Source organism: Neolamprologus brichardi, chromosome 6, assembly GCF_056152115.1.
Source record: "Neolamprologus brichardi isolate AB-2024 chromosome 6, ASM5615211v1, whole genome shotgun sequence".
Taxonomy (NCBI): Eukaryota; Metazoa; Chordata; class Actinopteri; order Cichliformes; family Cichlidae; genus Neolamprologus; species Neolamprologus brichardi.
Window position 1 is genome coordinate 28,217,164 of NC_142109.1, and position 19,178 is coordinate 28,236,341.

At 38.3% G+C, this 19,178-nt stretch overlaps 2 protein-coding genes across 3 annotated transcripts; both read left to right on the forward strand.

Annotated features, from left to right (window-relative positions):
- Nucleotides 1–1,302: 1,302 nt before the first annotated feature.
- On the forward strand, nt 1,303–11,694 carry LOC148102598 (Fc receptor-like protein 5). 2 transcript variants are annotated; one of them, XM_087842018.1, is made up of 12 exons: nt 1,303–1,447; nt 1,536–1,562; nt 3,126–3,407; nt 3,499–3,795; nt 4,020–4,292; nt 5,169–5,501; nt 6,583–6,915; nt 7,276–7,326; nt 8,920–9,030; nt 9,125–9,149; nt 10,125–10,212; nt 11,477–11,694. In XM_087842018.1, the coding sequence occupies exons 1-12, from the start codon at nt 1,303–1,305 to the stop codon at nt 11,495–11,497; spliced, it is 1,986 nt and encodes a 661-aa protein (XP_087698144.1). In that variant the 3' UTR covers nt 11,498–11,694. The 2 variants fall into 2 exon arrangements, with proteins under 2 accessions (XP_087698144.1, XP_087698145.1); XM_087842019.1 differs by lacking the exon at nt 7,276–7,326.
- Nucleotides 11,695–11,797: 103 nt separating this feature from the next.
- On the forward strand, nt 11,798–17,554 carry LOC102792971 (platelet endothelial cell adhesion molecule). Its single transcript, XM_006790687.2, has 13 exons — nt 11,798–12,056; nt 12,153–12,179; nt 12,286–12,412; nt 12,495–12,676; nt 12,937–13,120; nt 14,632–14,735; nt 14,854–15,126; nt 15,223–15,528; nt 15,605–15,706; nt 15,792–15,819; nt 16,641–16,689; nt 16,790–16,855; nt 16,937–17,554. Exons 1-13 carry the CDS (start codon nt 12,026–12,028, stop codon nt 17,003–17,005), a joined length of 1,548 nt encoding a protein of 515 aa, XP_006790750.2. The 5' UTR covers nt 11,798–12,025; the 3' UTR covers nt 17,006–17,554.
- The last annotated feature ends 1,624 nt before the right edge of the window (nt 17,555–19,178 follow it).

The following is a 19,178-nucleotide window of genomic DNA, read 5'->3' on the forward strand; positions in this document are numbered from 1 at the left end:
TATGCCTTCGTTAAATCGGTATATTCGAGCCGTGTAGAGGCTAACTAGATCTGTGACAATTTTTTAACTTTGTGTAACTTCTTTGCATTGTTGTTTTTATGCGAGTTTTGTTATATTTAGGTTTTGCAGACATGTGACCACTAACCACATGAGCTTAACTTGTCAGCCATTCTAGAGCCAAGTGAATAAAGCCTTAGTCATACTGGTGGTTGATCAGCTGCCAACCACCAGTCGTCAGGGGGAAAAAAAGTATTCCAGACTGGTTGGCAAAAACCCGTGCCCTTTGGTAGAATATTGCTGAGGTGGTAGTTTAAATGGAAGTGATAGACTTGTCTATAAACACTGTCCAGCTACTCAGAGCTGTAGTGAAAAGTGGGATATAATCTGGAGACCATTGGCCTTCACAGTAAAAGTTTTCTTTTGAAACATGTTGGAGCTCTAAGGCACAATTTTATACCTTGAAGGCAAACTTTCACCATTTCCAGTTGCGTCACACTTTTTTTTTAGGTTTTACTACCCCTAATACTTAGCGGATGTTTGAAGACAAACGTGGAAAACTACAGGCAACCAGGTAGTAATCAACGCAATCTGGAGGTGGTTTTTGGTGCAGCACCTTCTTTGTAACCGATTTCACCCGATGAAAGCCAGTAACCTCCAGAACCACTGCCAAACAGTCGGGGAAAACACATTTTTCTCTAGTAACGGTTATATCACACCCAGTATGGTGGAAAACACCTGAGCAATGTGTGCATGATGTCACAGGAGAAACGTCAATATCTGTGTACTGTCCCATGTCCGGAGCAGTTTTCTGAAATCTGGCCTGTTTGCATCTTTTTTGCTGATGTCCCTTAATGTGCACTGTCCCTCTTAAATAAACAAATAAATATCGATACCAAAAGCTAAATAAATAAACTTATTCCCATGGAAGATGAATGAAAAACTTATATCAGAGCTTTTTACCACTTTAACTGTATTGAATGTTTTTGACATGTTAATCAAAAGCATTTAAACTATTCATCAAAAGGAAGCAGTCTCATTCTTTTATTTCTCCTAACATCTTGGGTGTAGTGTGGATTTATGCAGGTTATGGATACAATTTGTTTTACATAAGGAATGTATGCACATACACTTGTACAGTAAACAAAATATGTTGAAAGTATGGAGGTCACGGTCACTCAAAGACTTTAACTGTGGCCTCACCGTGTCCTTTAATATTGACTGTGCATGTTTTTCCCCAATTTGATCAAAATCTTTGTGCACATTTTAGCTATATTTGCATTTGACACCACAGAGACCCTTAAAATGAAGTTAACAGCCCAGTATGTTATCTGCTTGCAACACATGTGTAACACCCTTGCAAGCCTTGGCAAGCTGAAGAAACCATGCCCAAAGGTACATGAGAGGGTTATGGAGAAACGTCAGGCTCTTAATTTTTTGCCAGTTTTGGGTGAGTCGATTAATTTGATGTAAAACTGGGAAAATTTATTATTATTATTATTGAATAATATTGTTAATGTGTGTGTTGTTTTTTCCAGCTGTGGCAAGTTTCCTCGTCAAGATAAGTAAGTGTGTTAACTGGGAGCTTAAGATATGTGGCTAAGATGACAGAGATCTTCACGCTTTTCAGATGTTTGCTTCTTAAAAATACTCTCAGAAACAAGGTTACAGTAATAACCCACTTCTGTCCCTACACTAAGACTCTGCATGACTGTCCCTCCTGGGACTAATTGAAGCTAATGTGGACAGTCAGTGTTCGAACAAAAACAACAAGAAAGTTGATATTTTCTTTGGATTTTAAAGTTTTACTGTTCACTTTAATGAAAAGCATTCAATAATGTCTGATATGTTTCATGTTGTATCAGTCTTTCACATCTGCAGCATAGTGGTGCTGTGGTTATCCCTGCTGTTTCACAACAGAAAACTTCTAATGTGTCTTTGTTTTTTCCTGTGTCTGCTGGCTGTAATTACAGATATGAGTCAGTAGTTGGTAATACCAGGAAAAACACTTTTCAAATTCTATAAAGCAAAATGGATTAATGAGTGTCCTGTATGTGATTTAGGACCTTTTTATTATTATTGATGTACAAAATTGCCAACAGCAGTTAAAGTCTGGTCCCTGTAAGGTTCAAATCACCATTTCTGGGGTTGTTACTAAAAGAAAAGTAATAGATTACATATTACTCTTAATTTTAAAGAAAATAATGTTTTTTGTAATTTGTTTCACAACTCATTGAATTTTTCCTAACATGGCCTGAAAAGCTTTTGTGATTCCACAAAGTGCTGTAAACATCCCTCTGAGATTTTGGTCCATTTTGACATGATATCATCACACAGTTGCCTCAGATAATCTGAATCTCTTCTAACATCACATCTCAAAGGTTGTATTTACGTGATTTCTTGATGCAGCAGGTCTGCCAGTAATCAGGCCTGGGTGTGGCTAGTGAAAATGAAATCAGCTTTTTAAAAATTCCCAAATAATTCATGATTTAACAAGCGGGGGAAATTACCTTTCCAGATAGGTCCAGGTAGGTTTGGAGAGCTTTTGCATTTACTTCTTAGTGTAACATTAAAAATGTTTTTGATTATCTGAAACTTTAAAGAGTGACGAATATTAAACAAAACAAAACAAAACAAAGAAATCAGGAAGGGGGAAAAAATTCCACATACATGTTTTTCCCATACATCAAAGGTATCTATAATTTTGTACCAGTGTTGTACTAACATTACAGCCTGGGAAAAACAGTTCAAATAAATCATTAAAAGTCCAATATTACAATGAAATCCATGCCCACGCAGGTTGTAAATAAACTTCTGACCACAATTGTATGCTCAAAGTCACTTACCTAGGTCGCTGCATGTTGATGCTGAATAGCATCTTTACGCTGAGCAAACATATAATAGAGTTCATCACCTTGTCTCTGAGGCCGACCCCAGTCACCCTTTTTAAGAACCTAATTTCTACAATTCAACCCACAATCTTCCTTCAGTCACTACACACAGCTTAAGGCCACAGGTAAGAGTAGCAACATAGACTGAACGGTACTTAGCCGGTGTTATTGAGCATAGTTTTAAATTTTTTTATAGTTTCAAGTTTGCATGCACAGATGTTTCATTTGCTCCTTTAGGTGGATCAAGCTCTCTTCACCCGGTGCTGACGGGTCCTGACCTGGCCTTCAGTGGCCCAAAGGTGATTTTCCATTGTGTTGCACCTAACGTCTCCCCACCAGTCATCTATGAGCTGATAAAGGATGGACATGGGCGAATTGGCCGCAATAGAGATTTTCAAGGTGGCCAAGGTGCATCATTCCCTATCAAAGTAACTGCAGCGTCAGAAGGGTCATACCACTGCAGGGCCACAGCTGGAGGAACCAGAGAAATCAGCAACAGCATTAAGCTGAGAGTAGTCAGTGAGTATCGGATGCTGGGTAGTTCATTACAGCTTACTCAACTGACTTTCCCCTTTTCTTCACCAACTGTCTTTTATTCCCTGATTTTCAGCTCCACCATCATATACCAGAGTGACCTCTGAACCCTTCCCCCCAGTTGCATACGAGGGGTCACGCATGGCCCTGAGCTGTGACGTTGAAATGGGATCCAACCTTTCCTACAGCTGGTTTTTTAACAGGAAGGAAATATCATCTTCGACTTCTCTCCCCTTCCACTTTGTGGAAAACAAGCTGCTGGTGGAGAGGGTAACTCCTGAGTATGCTGGAAATTATTCTTGCAGTGCTTGGTCCAGCGTGAATGAGATCAAAAGGATTTCCAGCAGCACAGAGATCCAGGTGACAATCAAAGGTACATATTAACAGAATTTACAAAGTTTATAAATACTACGTTAGCTACTTGGTGCTATCAGCCAATTTAGTTCAGAAATATCTCATGAACTACTGAAAAGATTTGCATACAATTAGGTCCATTGTAATGTTCCCAGAGGGCATTTTTAATGAGCACTGAGGGATCGATATTTTTTATATTTAAGTGAAGTTAAAAAAAACTCTTCCTCCTTCCTCCTGCACCAGTCTATGTTTCAAAGCCAGAGATCTCCTTCTCCGTTCATAAAGAGGGAACCAGTTACCGTGGCAATGTGACGTGCTGGTCAACAAGAGGGAGCCCTCCAGTGAACTTGTATCTTTTACTAGACGGTAAAGAAGTGGACTCTGTCACAGCAGCTCAGACTCTGGCTGCCTGGTTCCTTGTAGTCGTAGTACCCGAGCTGGACATGGGAGAGGCACGATGCCGGGTGAAAACCGAGAATCAGGACCTCACAAGTGAGCCCGTGAACCTGGAAGTAGGTATGAAGATGTGTGAATGATCTCGGTCTTTACCATAGACTGTAGATGGATGCAGCCAATGCAAAAGTGACTTAAAGGTGCATTCTTTCTCCTGTTGCCCATTAGAGATGCTTACATTACAATACAATATGAAGTTCAATGTGTAAACGATTCAGATAGGGGGATTATCTAGGATTTCCATTGAGATTTGTCACTATTTAAATAAAACTGAACTGAATTGAAGTTGCGTTCAGTAAGCGTTGATGCAGAAAAGGATCCAAAACAAAAGACTGACCTTTATTTAGTTGAAGTTTATGAAAATCCACAACAGAGAATCAACTAATGAATCCAAATGTCTGAAAAACTCATAAAGCATAATCAGCAGGGAGAACTGAACTGAACAGGCCGACAAAGGGAGGCAGCGACTATATCCACAAAGAGGTGAGAGACACCTGGAAGAGACAGAGAAGTAAAACTAAATACTATACATAGAGGCTGCCAAAATAAAACAGGAAGTAACTAAAACATAAACACGGCTCCCACAGACCAAGAATTAACAACAAGACATGGGAACAAACTGAAAACTCAACCTATGATAAAAATAAAAAAGCTCAAACACATAATAAAAAAAAGAAACTAGAATTACAAGAATAGAGAAAATCACAAAGAGGAAGACTCTTAAGTAAGGACAGACACAGGACCAAGACAAGTGGATTTAAACCTAACAAAAAACAAGTCCAAAAACAAGTAGACTTGTTTTTGCAACCAGACAAAACGCCCCCTGCTGGCCATTAGAAAGACTGCATGTTTAAGACACCTCTGCATTGATATGTTTTACATGAAGTCTATATTTTATGTGATTTGTGACCCTCTCTTTCTTCTTCTTTGTCTGTCAAGTTCCAGTTGGAGGAAAAGTGAAAGTGGAGGTGGAATATCTGTACACAGCTGATTCCAAACTGACTACAGCAAGGCTGAGCTGTCACGTCAGCAGAGGAACTTTTCCTTACATCTCGTGGCTCTTCAACGACTCTGTCCTTCCCTCTGAGTCTCATCCGGATTCCCACACTCAGCCCATCCTGCCTCACATTGCCTTCGTTGACCGAAGACGATCCCTCATTCTCACTAAGCTCAGCCCTGAGGAGTCTGGGTATTACCGCTGCAGGGCCAGGGACAGCTACGATGACTCAGGGCCCTGGGTGGAGAGTGCAGCTGAGCTGGTCCAAGTCACAGGTGAAAGACCAGGACTAAGAGAGGAGTAAAACTTGTGGAGTAGTCATTTTGGGAAGTATACTAACTTGCTTTATTATTGAGGTTTATAAACTCCATGTAATGGTTCTAATCTGCAAGAAAACATACAGTACCAATTGAAATAAGCAGCCATGATAGATCATTTCCACCTTAAGACCGTCCCTTGAACCTTTATGCCACAGTCTAGACATGAGTGTGGTATTGAGCTTTTTGTCTAGCTTTCTCCAAGAAGGCCAAATTATGCTTTAAAAAGGATTTCTGTTCAACCCAGAAATCATTCTTTCTCCTGTTGCCCATTAGAGATGCTTACATTACAATACAATATGAAGTTCAATGTGTAAACGATTCAGATAGGGGGATTATCTAGGATTTCCATCGTGATTTGTCACTATCTAAATAAAACTGAAATGAATTGAAGTTGCTTTCAGTAAGTGTTGATGCAAAAAAGGATCCAAAACAAAACACTGACCGTTATCTAGTTGAAGTTTATGAAAATCCACAACAGAGAATCAACTAATAAATCCAAATGTCTGAAAAACTCATAAAGCATAGGGAGAATTGAACTGAACAGGCCGACAAAGGGAGGCAGCGACTATATCCACAAAGAGGTGAGAGACACCTGGAAGAGACAGAGAAGTAAAACTAAATACTATACATAGAGGCTGCCAAAATAAAACAGGAAGTAACTAAAACATAAACACGGCTCCCACAGACCAAGAATTAACAACAAGACATGGGAACAAACTGAAAACTCAACCTATGATAAAAATAAAAAGCTCAAACACATAATAAAAAAAAGAAACTAGAATTACAAGAATAGGGAAAATCACAAAGAGGAAAACTCTTAAGTAAGGACAGACACAGGACCAAGACAAGTGGATTTAAACCTAACAAAAAACAAGTCCAAAAACAAGTAGACTTGTTTTTGCAACCAGACAAAACGCCCCCTGCTGGCCATTAGAAAGACTGCATGTTTAAGACACCTCTGCATTGATATGTTTTACATGAAGTCTATATTTTATGTGATTTGTGACCCTCTCTTTCTTCTTCTTTGTCTGTCAAGTTCCAGTTGGAGGAAAAGTGAAAGTAGAGGTGGAATATCTGTACACAGCTGATTCCAAACTGACTACAGCAAGGCTGAGCTGTCACGTCAGCAGAGGAACTTTTCCTTACATCTCGTGGCTCTTCAACGACTCTGTCCTTCCCTCTGAGTCTCATCCGGATTCCCACACTCAGCCCATCCTGCCTCACATTACCTTCGCTGACCGAAGACGATCCCTCATCCTCACTAAGCTCAGCCCTGAGGAGTCTGGGTATTACCGCTGCAGGGCCAGGGACAGCTACGATGACTCAGGGCCCTGGGTGGAGAGTGCAGCTGAGCTGGTCCAAGTCACAGGTGAAAGACCAGGACTAAGAGAGGAGTAAAACTTGTGGAGTAGTCATTTTGGGAAGTATACTAACTTGCTTTATTATTGAGGTTTATAAACTCCATGTAATGGTTCTAATCTGCAAGAAAACATACAGTACCAATTGAAATAAGCAGCCATGATAGATCATTTCCACCTTAAGACCGTCCCTTGAATCTTTATGCCACAGTCCAGACATGAGTGTGGTATTGAGCTTTTTGTCTAGCTCTCTCCAAGAAGGCCAAATTATGCTTTAAAAAGGATTTCTGTTCAACCCAGGCTTTTGTTCACACGCATCATTTAATATAAATGTGTCTTCCTGTGGGTTTCTGCACTTTTTATGCCTTCAGTCAACTCCATGTCTCAAGCAGCGTCCTCAACCGAAACGCCACCAAGTCAAAGTAAAAATATTTTGTTTGTTTTATTAATCTTATTTCTGCACAAAAGTTTGGGGTCATGCAAACAAAAAAATCGAAATATTTTAAAATATTTGTATTTATTAGATGAAAGTGCAGAGTGATGAAAAATACAGCCGATTAAATAATGAATTTGAAGTTAATTTGCCCTTTAAATTCTACTTTTGTCCAAGGAGTAGAGTTACAGCATTGCAGTCTTCATTGATTGTCAGTAATTCCTTTTTTTGAACTCTTTGATTTTCTTTTTTTCCACCCTTTTTTCAGTGTCCAAAGTCTTGATTTTTATGTTTATTGTTAGGATTCCTGTTATGCTTCCTTTGTTATTCTAGTGTATTACAAATCTTAGGTCTGGTTTTGTTTTTACTTTGTTGTTTTTAGTAATAAGTTTTGGTTTGTGATTTCTTGCATTTGGGATTAAAAGAGGGTGCTGTGTCATCTTGTTAGTAGTAGGTGTCAGTATTCATGCCTGCCAGTCTCTTTGGGTTATTCTCTGCTTTTACTTTGAAGGATGTTTTCTCCTATGCCCTGTGTCAGCGTTGTTTCCTGTTGTCTTCTTCTGAGTCCTCATTATTCTCACATGTTGTCAGTTGTGTTCACCTGCGCCCCCCACCCCCCAACCCCTCTGTAGCTCTGCCTGTCTGTGTGACATAACCTGCTTTGGCTGTTTAGCGTTAGTGAAACTTCCTGTTCTGATCCTAGTGCAGTCTCTATCGCGATCTTCTGCTCTCACCCCCTTTTTTCAGATTTTGAGTTTTTTGCATTGCACTTTTTAAAAGAAAGTGGATTTCAGCAGGCTTTTTGTTTGTGAACTCCATTGTACACGAAGCACCACCTACAAGCGAGACTGGTTTCATGAGTACTGAATAGATGCAAAAACATCACCTCAATAGGCAAAAACAGATGTGTTTGGTAGCCAAGCCAGACATGCAACCAGCTGTTTCTTTCTTACATAATTCTTGCATATTTTGGATCTGTGCTGATTGACCTGTTGTACGAGGAAGCTCCCGACAAGAGCGATCCTAAACGTCTGTCAGCTAAATCCATTTTAATCTGCACAAATCTTATCTTTACCTCCACATCATACCCCAAACCAGAACATTTCCTCCATTAGGCTTGACAGATTTGTTCTGTTTTACACAAATTTTCTTCTTTTTAATCCAAACACATTTGGACATCTGTAGCAATTTTGCAGCTCGAGGTTTGTGGGAAACATTTGATAAAGGGAGACAATGAGGTGTTTGTGTCTCTGTCAGGAGACTCTTTGTATTCTTGCTCAGCCCTGCAAGTTTCCAGCATTGAATGTTCTTCCTTTGTTAGAATAGCCTTTAGCCTTTTTAATGAAAACAAATTGCATAAAAATGTAACTGTCATTTAAAAGTCATTAATGATTGATTGATAACGTTTTATTGCTTATTGCTTGTCATTTGCAACATTTCTGGTACAGTTTATACTATTTTATTTCAAAACAAATATGCAGTTCATTCAAACTTGTAGATGTCACAGGTGACCCTAAACTTTTGTGCAGCAGTCTGTGTGCTGCCTCAGAGTGTGAAACTGTCTTTGTCTCATCTTTTTCAGGTTTTTGCATGAACATCACAGAAGCTGTCACCATCGCATTCTGTTGCTTCCTTCTCCTCATGCTAGCAGTGGGTTCTGCCTGCGTGTACAAGATGTTTGAAAACGAGCAAGGTGTGTGTGAGAACCAGGAATCCACTGATTGGTACAAACGCAGGAATTTCTATTAAAACTTCTTGTCTTCTTGTCATCTTATCTGTTGTTCCAGCTCATACCAACAGTGTTCCAGCAAAGTAAGTTTTACACCTGAAACACTCCAACTATAACTAAGTGTGATATTCTTATATTTACATAATTCTTTAAAGCCTGAAAAATGAAATAATTGCAAGAAAATTCTTGTTTTAATGGAGTATTTAGCAAACTTTCTGATGAAGTAAAAAAAATAAATTAAATATTAATTTGCATATAAGAGTTGTAATTTGTATCATATTTGCTACATGTGGTATTATTTTGCAGTTTATTCCTTAAAAATGTATCATGCAATTCATTGCAGTGTATTGGGGGGGGGGGGGGGGGGGGGGGACACAGATAATAATAACAAATATTTTTATTTATTGTTTTATTCATGAAACACTTTAAAGAAAGAGTTTACATGAAGACCCTGCAGCTAAATTGATTAAGTAAAAAGTAAAAATAAGTAAAAATCTGGAAAGAGAATAACAAAAAAAGACAGAAAACACAAACGATGAAACAGAAAATAATAAAAACAGCTGAAATACAGTAACCTTACAATGAAATACTGACATTAAAGCAAGTCTGTATGCTTTAAAAAAAATTATTCAAATGTCACTGAGCTTTACCTCCATAGGTAAGCTGTTACAGTCAAAGCGTCTTGGAGTTCGACTTAATTTCTGAAGAGTCAGACGGGTTCGATTCAGCTGCAAAGTGGCTCAATTTTTTAAATGACCTGAACCGAATGTGCTTTCAAAGGGATCAGTGCAGAGTTGAGCTTATTGCTTATTGCTTGGAAACTTTCAAAGTTTATGCTTTTCGATGGAATATAGATATTCTGGCCTTTAAAAATATTTTAACCATGAACGGGCTCATATCTAAAATCTTTGGACTTTGATATGGCTCTTTTGTTGTTGTGTTATTATTTGCATGTGCATTCTTTACATATTTGCTTTTATAAACTGTTTAACGCTAAGGAAGGGTTCTTTGTTAGCAACATCATCCTCTTCATAAATGTTTGTGCCATCTCACCCCAGCTCTGATGCACTTCAGTCTGAACTGACGCCCCAGTCAGGGGGAAATATGGCTGATACTACTGCTACAGATTGCGATGTTCAAAATCAGGTATGCAAGCAAAAACTATAATACTACTATTCAGGATCAGTGAAATGTTAGTGTCCAGTCACACTCTTAATGTCCCTTTCTTTCCTATAATTAAGAAATAAGTATATGTAAATTTACTGAAGGATTTCTGTAAAGAACTACTGCAGTTGGTACATAAAACAAGGAACACGTTTTTCCTCCACTTTCCTTAGTGTGTCAGTTTTCCTGTTCTGAGCACAAAATCTATATTTTTCTCAGGGGGATATTTTTGGAATCTGATAGGAAATCACACATGCTTGAACAAACCGATAACAAATAATCAGTGTACAGGAGACATAAATATATAGCATAAGCTTTCAGACTCAAACTGTGTAAACTACATGAAGATTTTGAAGATGCCAAACCCACAGACTAGTGAGCTGCACCAATGGTTCCTAACTGTAACAACAAAACATTAATTTATTTGTCAGTTCTTAACCTCTACACCATAACCTCCACACTGGCATTTGCTAAAAACTGATTGAGGGAATTTAAGCTGTTATAAATGGCTTTTTGACCTAAAATCTGTCAAAAATAGGTGAGTCATATCACTATATATTGATCACATCAAGTAATTTAGAGCCAGAAAGAGCATTCCTATCAAAAAGCAGCTGCTGCAACCAGACTTTTATATATCCTTTATTTATCCAGGTAAAAAGTGTCATTGACATTAAAAATGTGTTTTTCAAGAGAGATCTAGCCGAGGGGGCAGCAGAAACTGTAACAAATATAACATCACAGTTCTAAAAACTTACTGGAAGTAAACAAGAAGGACTGGACTAATGACAATATTGGTACAAATATGCAGAGTCATGAAATACTTTAAAAACAAGTCATTTCCTTATATTACGTATAATCCCTTCATAACTCCTGTTCACTACAGTCTATTTACTAAAATAAGCGACGATATTAGACGTTAAAAAAAACACAGAAAGACATTGGAAATCACTTTTTGGCACAACACCAGTGTCCTGCATAACTACCGGTATGTGTGCTTGTGCCCTGATGTTTCATGTGTGGTGCCAGCTAATAACAAAAACAGTTCCTGAGGGTCCCCGCTCTCTGTTGTTCGTGTGTTTGTGTGTTTAGATGTGCGACTGCACAAAGGCACTTATTTTGAACTGTCAGTCATGCAAAACTGTTCTTTCTGGATCCAAGAATGAAAAAAGTGAGCAGAAAAAGTTCCATTTAAGCTAAAATCAGCTCCCTTAGATGTGATTGTAACATATTTCTCTCTCTCTTTCAGATCACTGAGGTCACCGTATGATGCACAAGACTCCTTCACCTCCTAATACAATAGTTAATTTTAAATGTTTATATTATGTTCATATTTAATGTTCTTGGGTTACTGAACTTTCTACGTGGCACTGTTGGAACATTCAGTTGTAGACAAGTGCGAAATTGCATTGCCTACCTCCTGTATACTGTTATTTTGATGCAAATAAATTTTTAATGATTAGATTACTTTTTGTTTCTGATGTTTTTGCTTTTTTTTAATTAAAATAATGCAAAAACACATCTTACTTTCAGTTTTACTTTACACTGTGTTTCACGTGATATTCATAGCAAACAACACCAGTTAGCAAGCTGATATGACAGAGGCAGGGAGGTCCAGAGTAACACTATCAGTTATTTGCACATGTTTCTAAGAGGGTGTGTGCGTACTTTTCCATATGCATTGCCTGAACACACAGTTTAAAACTGACAAAATTTGTCACACTTGTGTCTGACAGCAGCTCCCTGTAATAATTTTCAAGGACTAATGTTGTATTAAAGTCTGTTGTTTTTCCAGAAGATGCTTGCTTCCTTCTTTGTGGTCATTCTGGGTAAGCAACACAAAGGGAACCACAGTAAACTTAATATTTCGCAATGTTAAAATCTTCTAATCTCTTTAATTTCTTTCTCTTTTTTCATCCCTGCAGGGTTGTGCTGCTGCTTCGAGGAAAGCAGTAAGTGAGCGTTACTGTTTGTATGTGTGTAGTGTGTGTATTTTAATTGTGTTGTTGTTGATTCTTTTTGTGATATTTTCATTGTCTTTCTTTCTATTCTTTATAGGTCAGTTTTTTCTGGGGCATCCACAACTGTATGGCCCCAATGAGGCTTTGGTGAAAACATATGTAGAGTTTCAATGTGAAGTGCCGAACCACCCGATAAATCACGAAATCCTGCTGCAGATATTTAAGTGGGTACATTCAATTTAACCACTGTGGTGAGACACATTACATTAAATGATGAAATTTTTCTAATTACTACCCTTTTTACAGGGAGGATGACCCCAACAAGGCATTGGGTGAATACACTTCACTGGAAGGGGAGCCCGCAAACATTCCCATGGTTATCAAAAAGCGTTATGACGGCTATCTGAAGTGTGTGGCTAGCGTACAAAACCGCTCTATCTCTCATATTAATTCCACATCCAGCAACCTACACTATTTAAAGGTTATCGGTGAGTCCCTTTATTTATATGCATATAAACAGTTGCTGACTATCACTCTGTGTTGTCTTTATTCTCTTTTAATTATTTTTTTAATAAAACTGTTTCATTGTGTTTCACCCTGTACTGCTATGGATATAAAACAACATAACTGCTTTTGTTTTTGAAGTTGGGGGCTGAAGTTTGGGGAAAAAGTAGTCAGTATCAATAAGCATTACTGTTGTTCAGAAAGTGCACCAGGATCTCAGCCTGTTCTTGTGTCTGTCCTGCAGAGCCGGTGAAAGGTGCACAGATCATCAATTCTGGTCCAGATGACTTCTTTGAGGGAGAAACACTTCAGCTAATCTGTCAACTTAGCGCTGGAAATTATATCTCCTACAAATGGCTGCACAATGATCAGCTTGTATTGCCGTCTTCCCTCCGTCGTATTTATGACAACCAGCTCACGATCTACAGGTTAGTGACAATCAAATGAAGCAATCCAGCAGGTGCATGTTACTAATAATCAACAGTCCACTTACATTTGAGCTTCTGACAGCATAGGATTATCTAAAAAACCACGTGCTGCAAATCAAATGCACTTGATTACCTGATCATCACCAAGTGCGACCAAGTTTAAGTTTAGTGAAACACAAACACAGCCAACAGCTCATACTCACTGTCAAGCACGATGGAGAGCTGATGATTTGGGCTGGTTTTGCAACAACAGATGTTTTCAGTCATTGAGTTGTTCATCTCTAAGTATTGCACAGTCAAATGTGAGGCCATCTGTCCAACAGCTAAAGCTTTGCCCAAACTGGGTCATGTAATGATTCCAAGCATACATACAAATCTACAACAGAATGACTGAAAAAGAAAAGAATCAAGGTGCTGCAAATGCACAAAGTCCACACCTCTGATTTAAATGCTGTGGCAGGACCTTAAAAGGGCTGTGCGTAAATGAATACTACTAAAACTCAATGAAATCAAGTAGTATTTTAAAGAAGAATGGGCTAAAATGTCTGATGTTTTACGGTGGCCCTGAGAGGCCTGCAACTTGCTGCAAAAGCACACAAAACACAACGGAAACAGGAAAAACAACAACGGAAACTGGAAAAAAGAAAATAGAAATAGGAAAAAACTGATTTCCAAAAGCACAAGGGAAGTGTTTCTGGGGAGACAATAACCCGACGGACATGTTGCAGGAACCCAAAACATGGTAGGTGTGTTTTATCATGATTCATATAATACTGATGATGGATTTTTAGGCTAATAGTTAGGCTAACACACTTACCTCTCATCTTTTCTTTCCTCACAAAACCGATAGATCCTCCACTTCTTTTAAGTGTCTCCCAGCGCAATTCTTAGCCTATTTTGGTTCCTGCAACTGGTCCGTCGGCTTATTGTCTCCCCAGAAACACTTCCCTTGTGCTTTTGGAAATCTGTTTTTTCCTATTTATGTTTTCTTTTTTCCTATTTCCGTTGTGTTTTGTGTGCTTTTGCAGCGTTTTTCTTGTTGCTGGTGTTTTCTTAAGTTGCAGTCCGTTTGGCCTCTCAGGGCCACCGTAGATGTTCCTGTTTGTCAGTATATACAAGAGAAAACATTGCATAACCATTAAGAATAATCATTTAAGACTGATTAAGAAATCATCAGCTAATTTACAAAACAGTCATTCAGACCAAATGTTTTGACAGATACAATGTTTTTAATTTACCAGGTAGGCCCACCCTAAAGCATACCTGATATTCTTCTTTTGACTCTAACAGGAACTAACAGGGACCTGAAACTAGTGTGATTAGACCATAAACTTATCAGAAAATGATTTAAGAGTCAATCTCTCATAGACTCTAGAACTCCTCTAGACTTCTTTTACGTAACTGGAGGAGTCGCTCCCTGCTGGCTATATATTGACACCTATTTTTCCTGTACAGTCTATGGAAACAATAAATTCAAATATTACAGGAATAGTTTTCTTTGTCACCCTCAGAACAAATCCTCAAGACAGTGGCTCCTACAAGTGTGTGGCTACCAACGTCTTCAACAAAACAGTCTTCACCTCCAACAGCTCTGAAATTGAAATCACAGTCAAAGGTTAGCACTCATTTTGTGGGGAAAAATCCTCCTGGTCATGTTTTTGTAAATTCATCATGGTTTGTTTTTTTGACAGCAGATCAACAAAATAACATCACTCTTCTTACTCTTCTTTCAGAGTTTGTGTCAACCCCTGACATCTCCTTCACTGTGTTAAAGGAAGAGCCACAAAATTATTTTGCGATGGTTGTCTGTAACTCAACACGAGGAGATCTGCCTATCACCTACTCGCTGTACCGTGGGAAAGAGCAGGTCATCAACATGACAGTGGAAGAGAGACATTACGTATTTAAGCTTCCTTTGGTCTTGGACCGCCACTTAGGCTTTCTCAGATGCCATGCGAGCAACGGAGAACAGACCACATACAGTCAGTGGTTGCCCTTGCATGTTGGTATGTTTTTAAAACTGTTAACAAATTACTGAGATAAGCATGTGTTTTTACAGTTAACATCTATTTGTCTTGACATCCCTTTCTGGCATCCAACAGTCCCTGTTAGTGGACCTGTGACAATGCATTATGACTACGACACTGGAGAAAACTACGCTGTAATTGGCCTGAGGTTCTACTGCAAAGCGGAGAAGGGATCACATCCACACTATCAGTGGTTCCACAACAAAACCCTCCTACGGGATCGAGGAACCTACTACTATGTGGTGGACCAGATGCCACAACGATCGATACTCCTGCTATCTGTGGGGAGGGAAAGCGCCGGGACGTACTACTGTGAAGTATCAGACAGCTTCGACAACAGCACCGCCATAAGCAGCAAGAGGCGATATTTGGATAAAGAAGGTACAGTTGATTTGAGTCAAACATACAGATACCAGGTGACAGCTTGAATCATCTCTTCATCTTCCTCCCCCTCTAGTGCTGAACCGCATTCCTGACTTTGTAGTGGGAGTTGTATTTGGAAGTTTTGCCTTTTTGATTGTCCTGATGTCTGCTTGTTGCTGGATTGGAGTGATTTTCAGTGAGTACAGATGCTTTTTCTCTCATCTCGTTTTGCAGCCTTTGCATTTGCTGCTGAGAAATAACATTATTCACTTTTGTTTCAGGGAAGAGGCAGTATGGAGAAAAGTCTCTGTGAGTTATTTCTTTGTTTAATTCTGAAAATGCTGAAAAGTATAGTAACTATAATGTCAATGCTTCCTATGTGAAGGGAACTGTGCTATTTCCTCCAGAGTCAGGTTTTTCTTTGTTTTTATTGGGGTGTTATCCACCATAGGCCACTGAAAGAAACAATGGTGGACTATAAGTAACAAAGTAAAGTGGCCCCCGCTTCCTGTTTTCCTTTTGCAGCACAGCAGCTTTTCAAAGAACAGCAACAATGAATGTAATGTTCAAGCCCAGATCCTTATTTGTTTGTGGTTAAATATTAAAGCTATCAAGGGAAAAACTCTACTGTATGTTAGATGCTACACCCTTCTTGTCTACAGCTAAGACTCACCATCACAGTGCTACCAGAGAGCTATGAGTATATTTGCGATCCTGTCTTTAATGACATGTTAGATTTGGGGAGCTAAGATTGAACATGGGGTACTGTGTTTTGGAAATTTGGAAAAATTGGGTTTTTTATGATAATGGAACTGAAACAAGTGATCAATGTGTCTTATAAAAATGTCACATGAAATGCTACTTACTTATTTTTGACTTCACTAAAATGGGTCAGCTTTCAACAACCTTAAGATATGAATAATGAATGAAATAAAATGAATAACATGGAAGTCTGTGGGGATTGAATCACATTGGGGGATTAAAGTAACTGTAGTTCTTTTGAATTTGGTTACTTTTTTCACACCCCTTTCTCTCCTTCCCTTGTATGGGACTGTAAAAATGTCTGTGCTTGCACACTTAATCATTCTTACGACAGCTGCAGCCTACATATGCATTTTGTCACTTTGCAGGTGGAGCTTGGAGATGCAGAGAAGCAAAGCTGTATATGAGGACGAGCTGGTAAGTGGCGATTTCTTTAGTGCATTCAATGACATACTGATTGTATTGTACCACTTTACTCCCAGCACAGTAAGCACCACTCAATAATGTCTTCTTATAGGACTTTTCAGTCCACAGTGACGATTCTGATCTGCTGAAAGCAGCGAGAGAGGATGAATTCGATCAGGTGAGGCCAGATAAGTTTCTTTCGTCACCCAGTTAGAGATAAACAAGCCGTTGAAGTATTTTGTTTGTTTTCTCCCCTCAGGCATCTGAATCCTCTGAAGATGAATGGCCCCAGATTCAGAAGAAGACTTTGAAGGATGAATCAGTTTAAAGAACTACGTGGATGTTTGCTCTCTAAACGTGAACTGTTGTAGTGAAATAAACATTTGGTCAGTGCTGCAGCATCCTTACAGCATGAGCACTTTTACCAGTTATCTGTAAAACATTGTGAAGGAGAAGTTAAGTCAGAGGTGCCAAGCTTAATACTGATGAGGATGAGGGAAACAAAATTAAGAAAGAAAGAACTCTCTTTAACCAGTGGAATCATTTTTGACCCCAGTTGTATATTTATATGTGTCTGTGTGATAATTTTTGATTGCAAAATTATTTTCTAACATGAGTTTGTCAGTTTACTTGTTCCACGGCTTTTCTTTATGCTTTACAGGAATTGGGCGATTTGTATGCACGGATTAAGGAAAGTTATGTGGGGTAATTAATGTGTTTGTTTATTTGTATCATCATTTTCACTCGTAACCTCTACATTGTAATGTTTTGCAGTGAAAACTGGCTAACAGACCAGGATATAGCAAGCTCCGAGTGTTGCAGAAAATATTAAATATTACATATTTAAAAACAACAAATTTGTTTAGACTGTGTCCGAAATAGATTTCTTCCGAAATAGAAGAAAGGACGAAAACACAGCTGGGCTATGATGATTTTATTGTAATTATTTGTTGGTCAAACTATTACAAAGTTATCAGTTCATCTATATTTTGGAGTGAAAAATGATGATAGCATATAATTTAGCATAGCAATTTTATTTTATTTTTTGGGGGAGGTGGAATGGTAAAACGTTTAATACAAGAATTCTCTAAATAAATCGTCTTTCGTTTGTACGTTCGTGTTTGTCTTAACTCGTTTCTGGATAAAGACTTTTGAAACACATAATTGACTACATTATAAAATTTATGAATTTTAGTCATACATGAAGGAAAGTGTACATGAATGAGCTTATGTCCATTATAGTCAGTAAAACCACTTGGTTACTTGACAAATGCACACTTTCTGTTCTGCACAATGTTGCCGCCATTTGTGAAAGGTTGTATCTACCACTGGAAAAAAATACTTTTTTTTGCCACCTACACCTCGTCTATGAGTAAAAATCTGGGGTTATTATCTACTTTTTTAAAAATTCAAATATCTAAAATGTATTTTCCTAAATTAGATAATAACTTAAATTTTGTGTCATTGCTGTGAAATTTTCAGATAATAACACAAGATTTTGACCTATAGTTGGCTTTCTTTTGTGTCTGAAATAAGCTTCTTTATTCTTAGCCTCACCACACCTGGAATAAAAAATGCACTACATTAAAATAAAACAAAACATACATTTAACATTGAATACATATTTGATACAATGGGGTGGCTGTAGCTGAGGAGCTAGAGCTGGTCACCTATCAATCTGAAGGTTGGTTGTCTGCTCCAGTCTGCTCTGCTGCATCTATCGGAGTGTGAATGCTAGATGAAAAGCACAGAAAAAAGTGCTTGTGTGAATCGGTGAATGAGGCAAATTGTATAACAGCGCTTTGAGTGCTCAGTTATATATAAGAACCAGTGCATTAACTGCAGTTTTCAAACTCTGCAGAACCATTCGGTAGGTGTAATTGGTCCAGTTCTAGAAATTCTGGTAAGTAATGGCTCTCAGAAAATGTAGATTTCTGCAGGGAAACTCTGTAGAGCTTTAACAGGTAAACAGGGTCATTCCTGAATTATGCTTCAGTGGAAAATCTACATGACCCCAACACCATTACCACCATGGCGGTATTTGCCAAAAAATGATTGAGGGAATTTAAGCTGTTATAAATGGCTTTTTGACCTAAAATCTGTCAAAAATAGGTGAGTCATATCACTAAAACTATCGATCACATCAAGTAATTTAGAGCCAGAAAGAGCATTCCTATCAAAAAGCAGCTGCTGCAACCAGACTTTTATTTATTCTTTATATATCTGGGTAAAAAGTGTCATTGACATTAAAAATGTGTTTTTCAAGAGAGATCTAGCCAAGGGGGCAGCAGAAACTGTAACAAATATAACATCACAGTTCTAAAAACTTACTGGAAGTAACCAAAAATGACTGGACTGATGACAATATTGGCACAAATATGCAGAGTTAAAAAATACTTCAAAACAAGTTATTTCTTTATTTTATGTATAACCCCTTCATAAATCATGTTCATTACGGTCTATCTACTAATATAAGTAACCAACCAATTTCTGAGCCACAC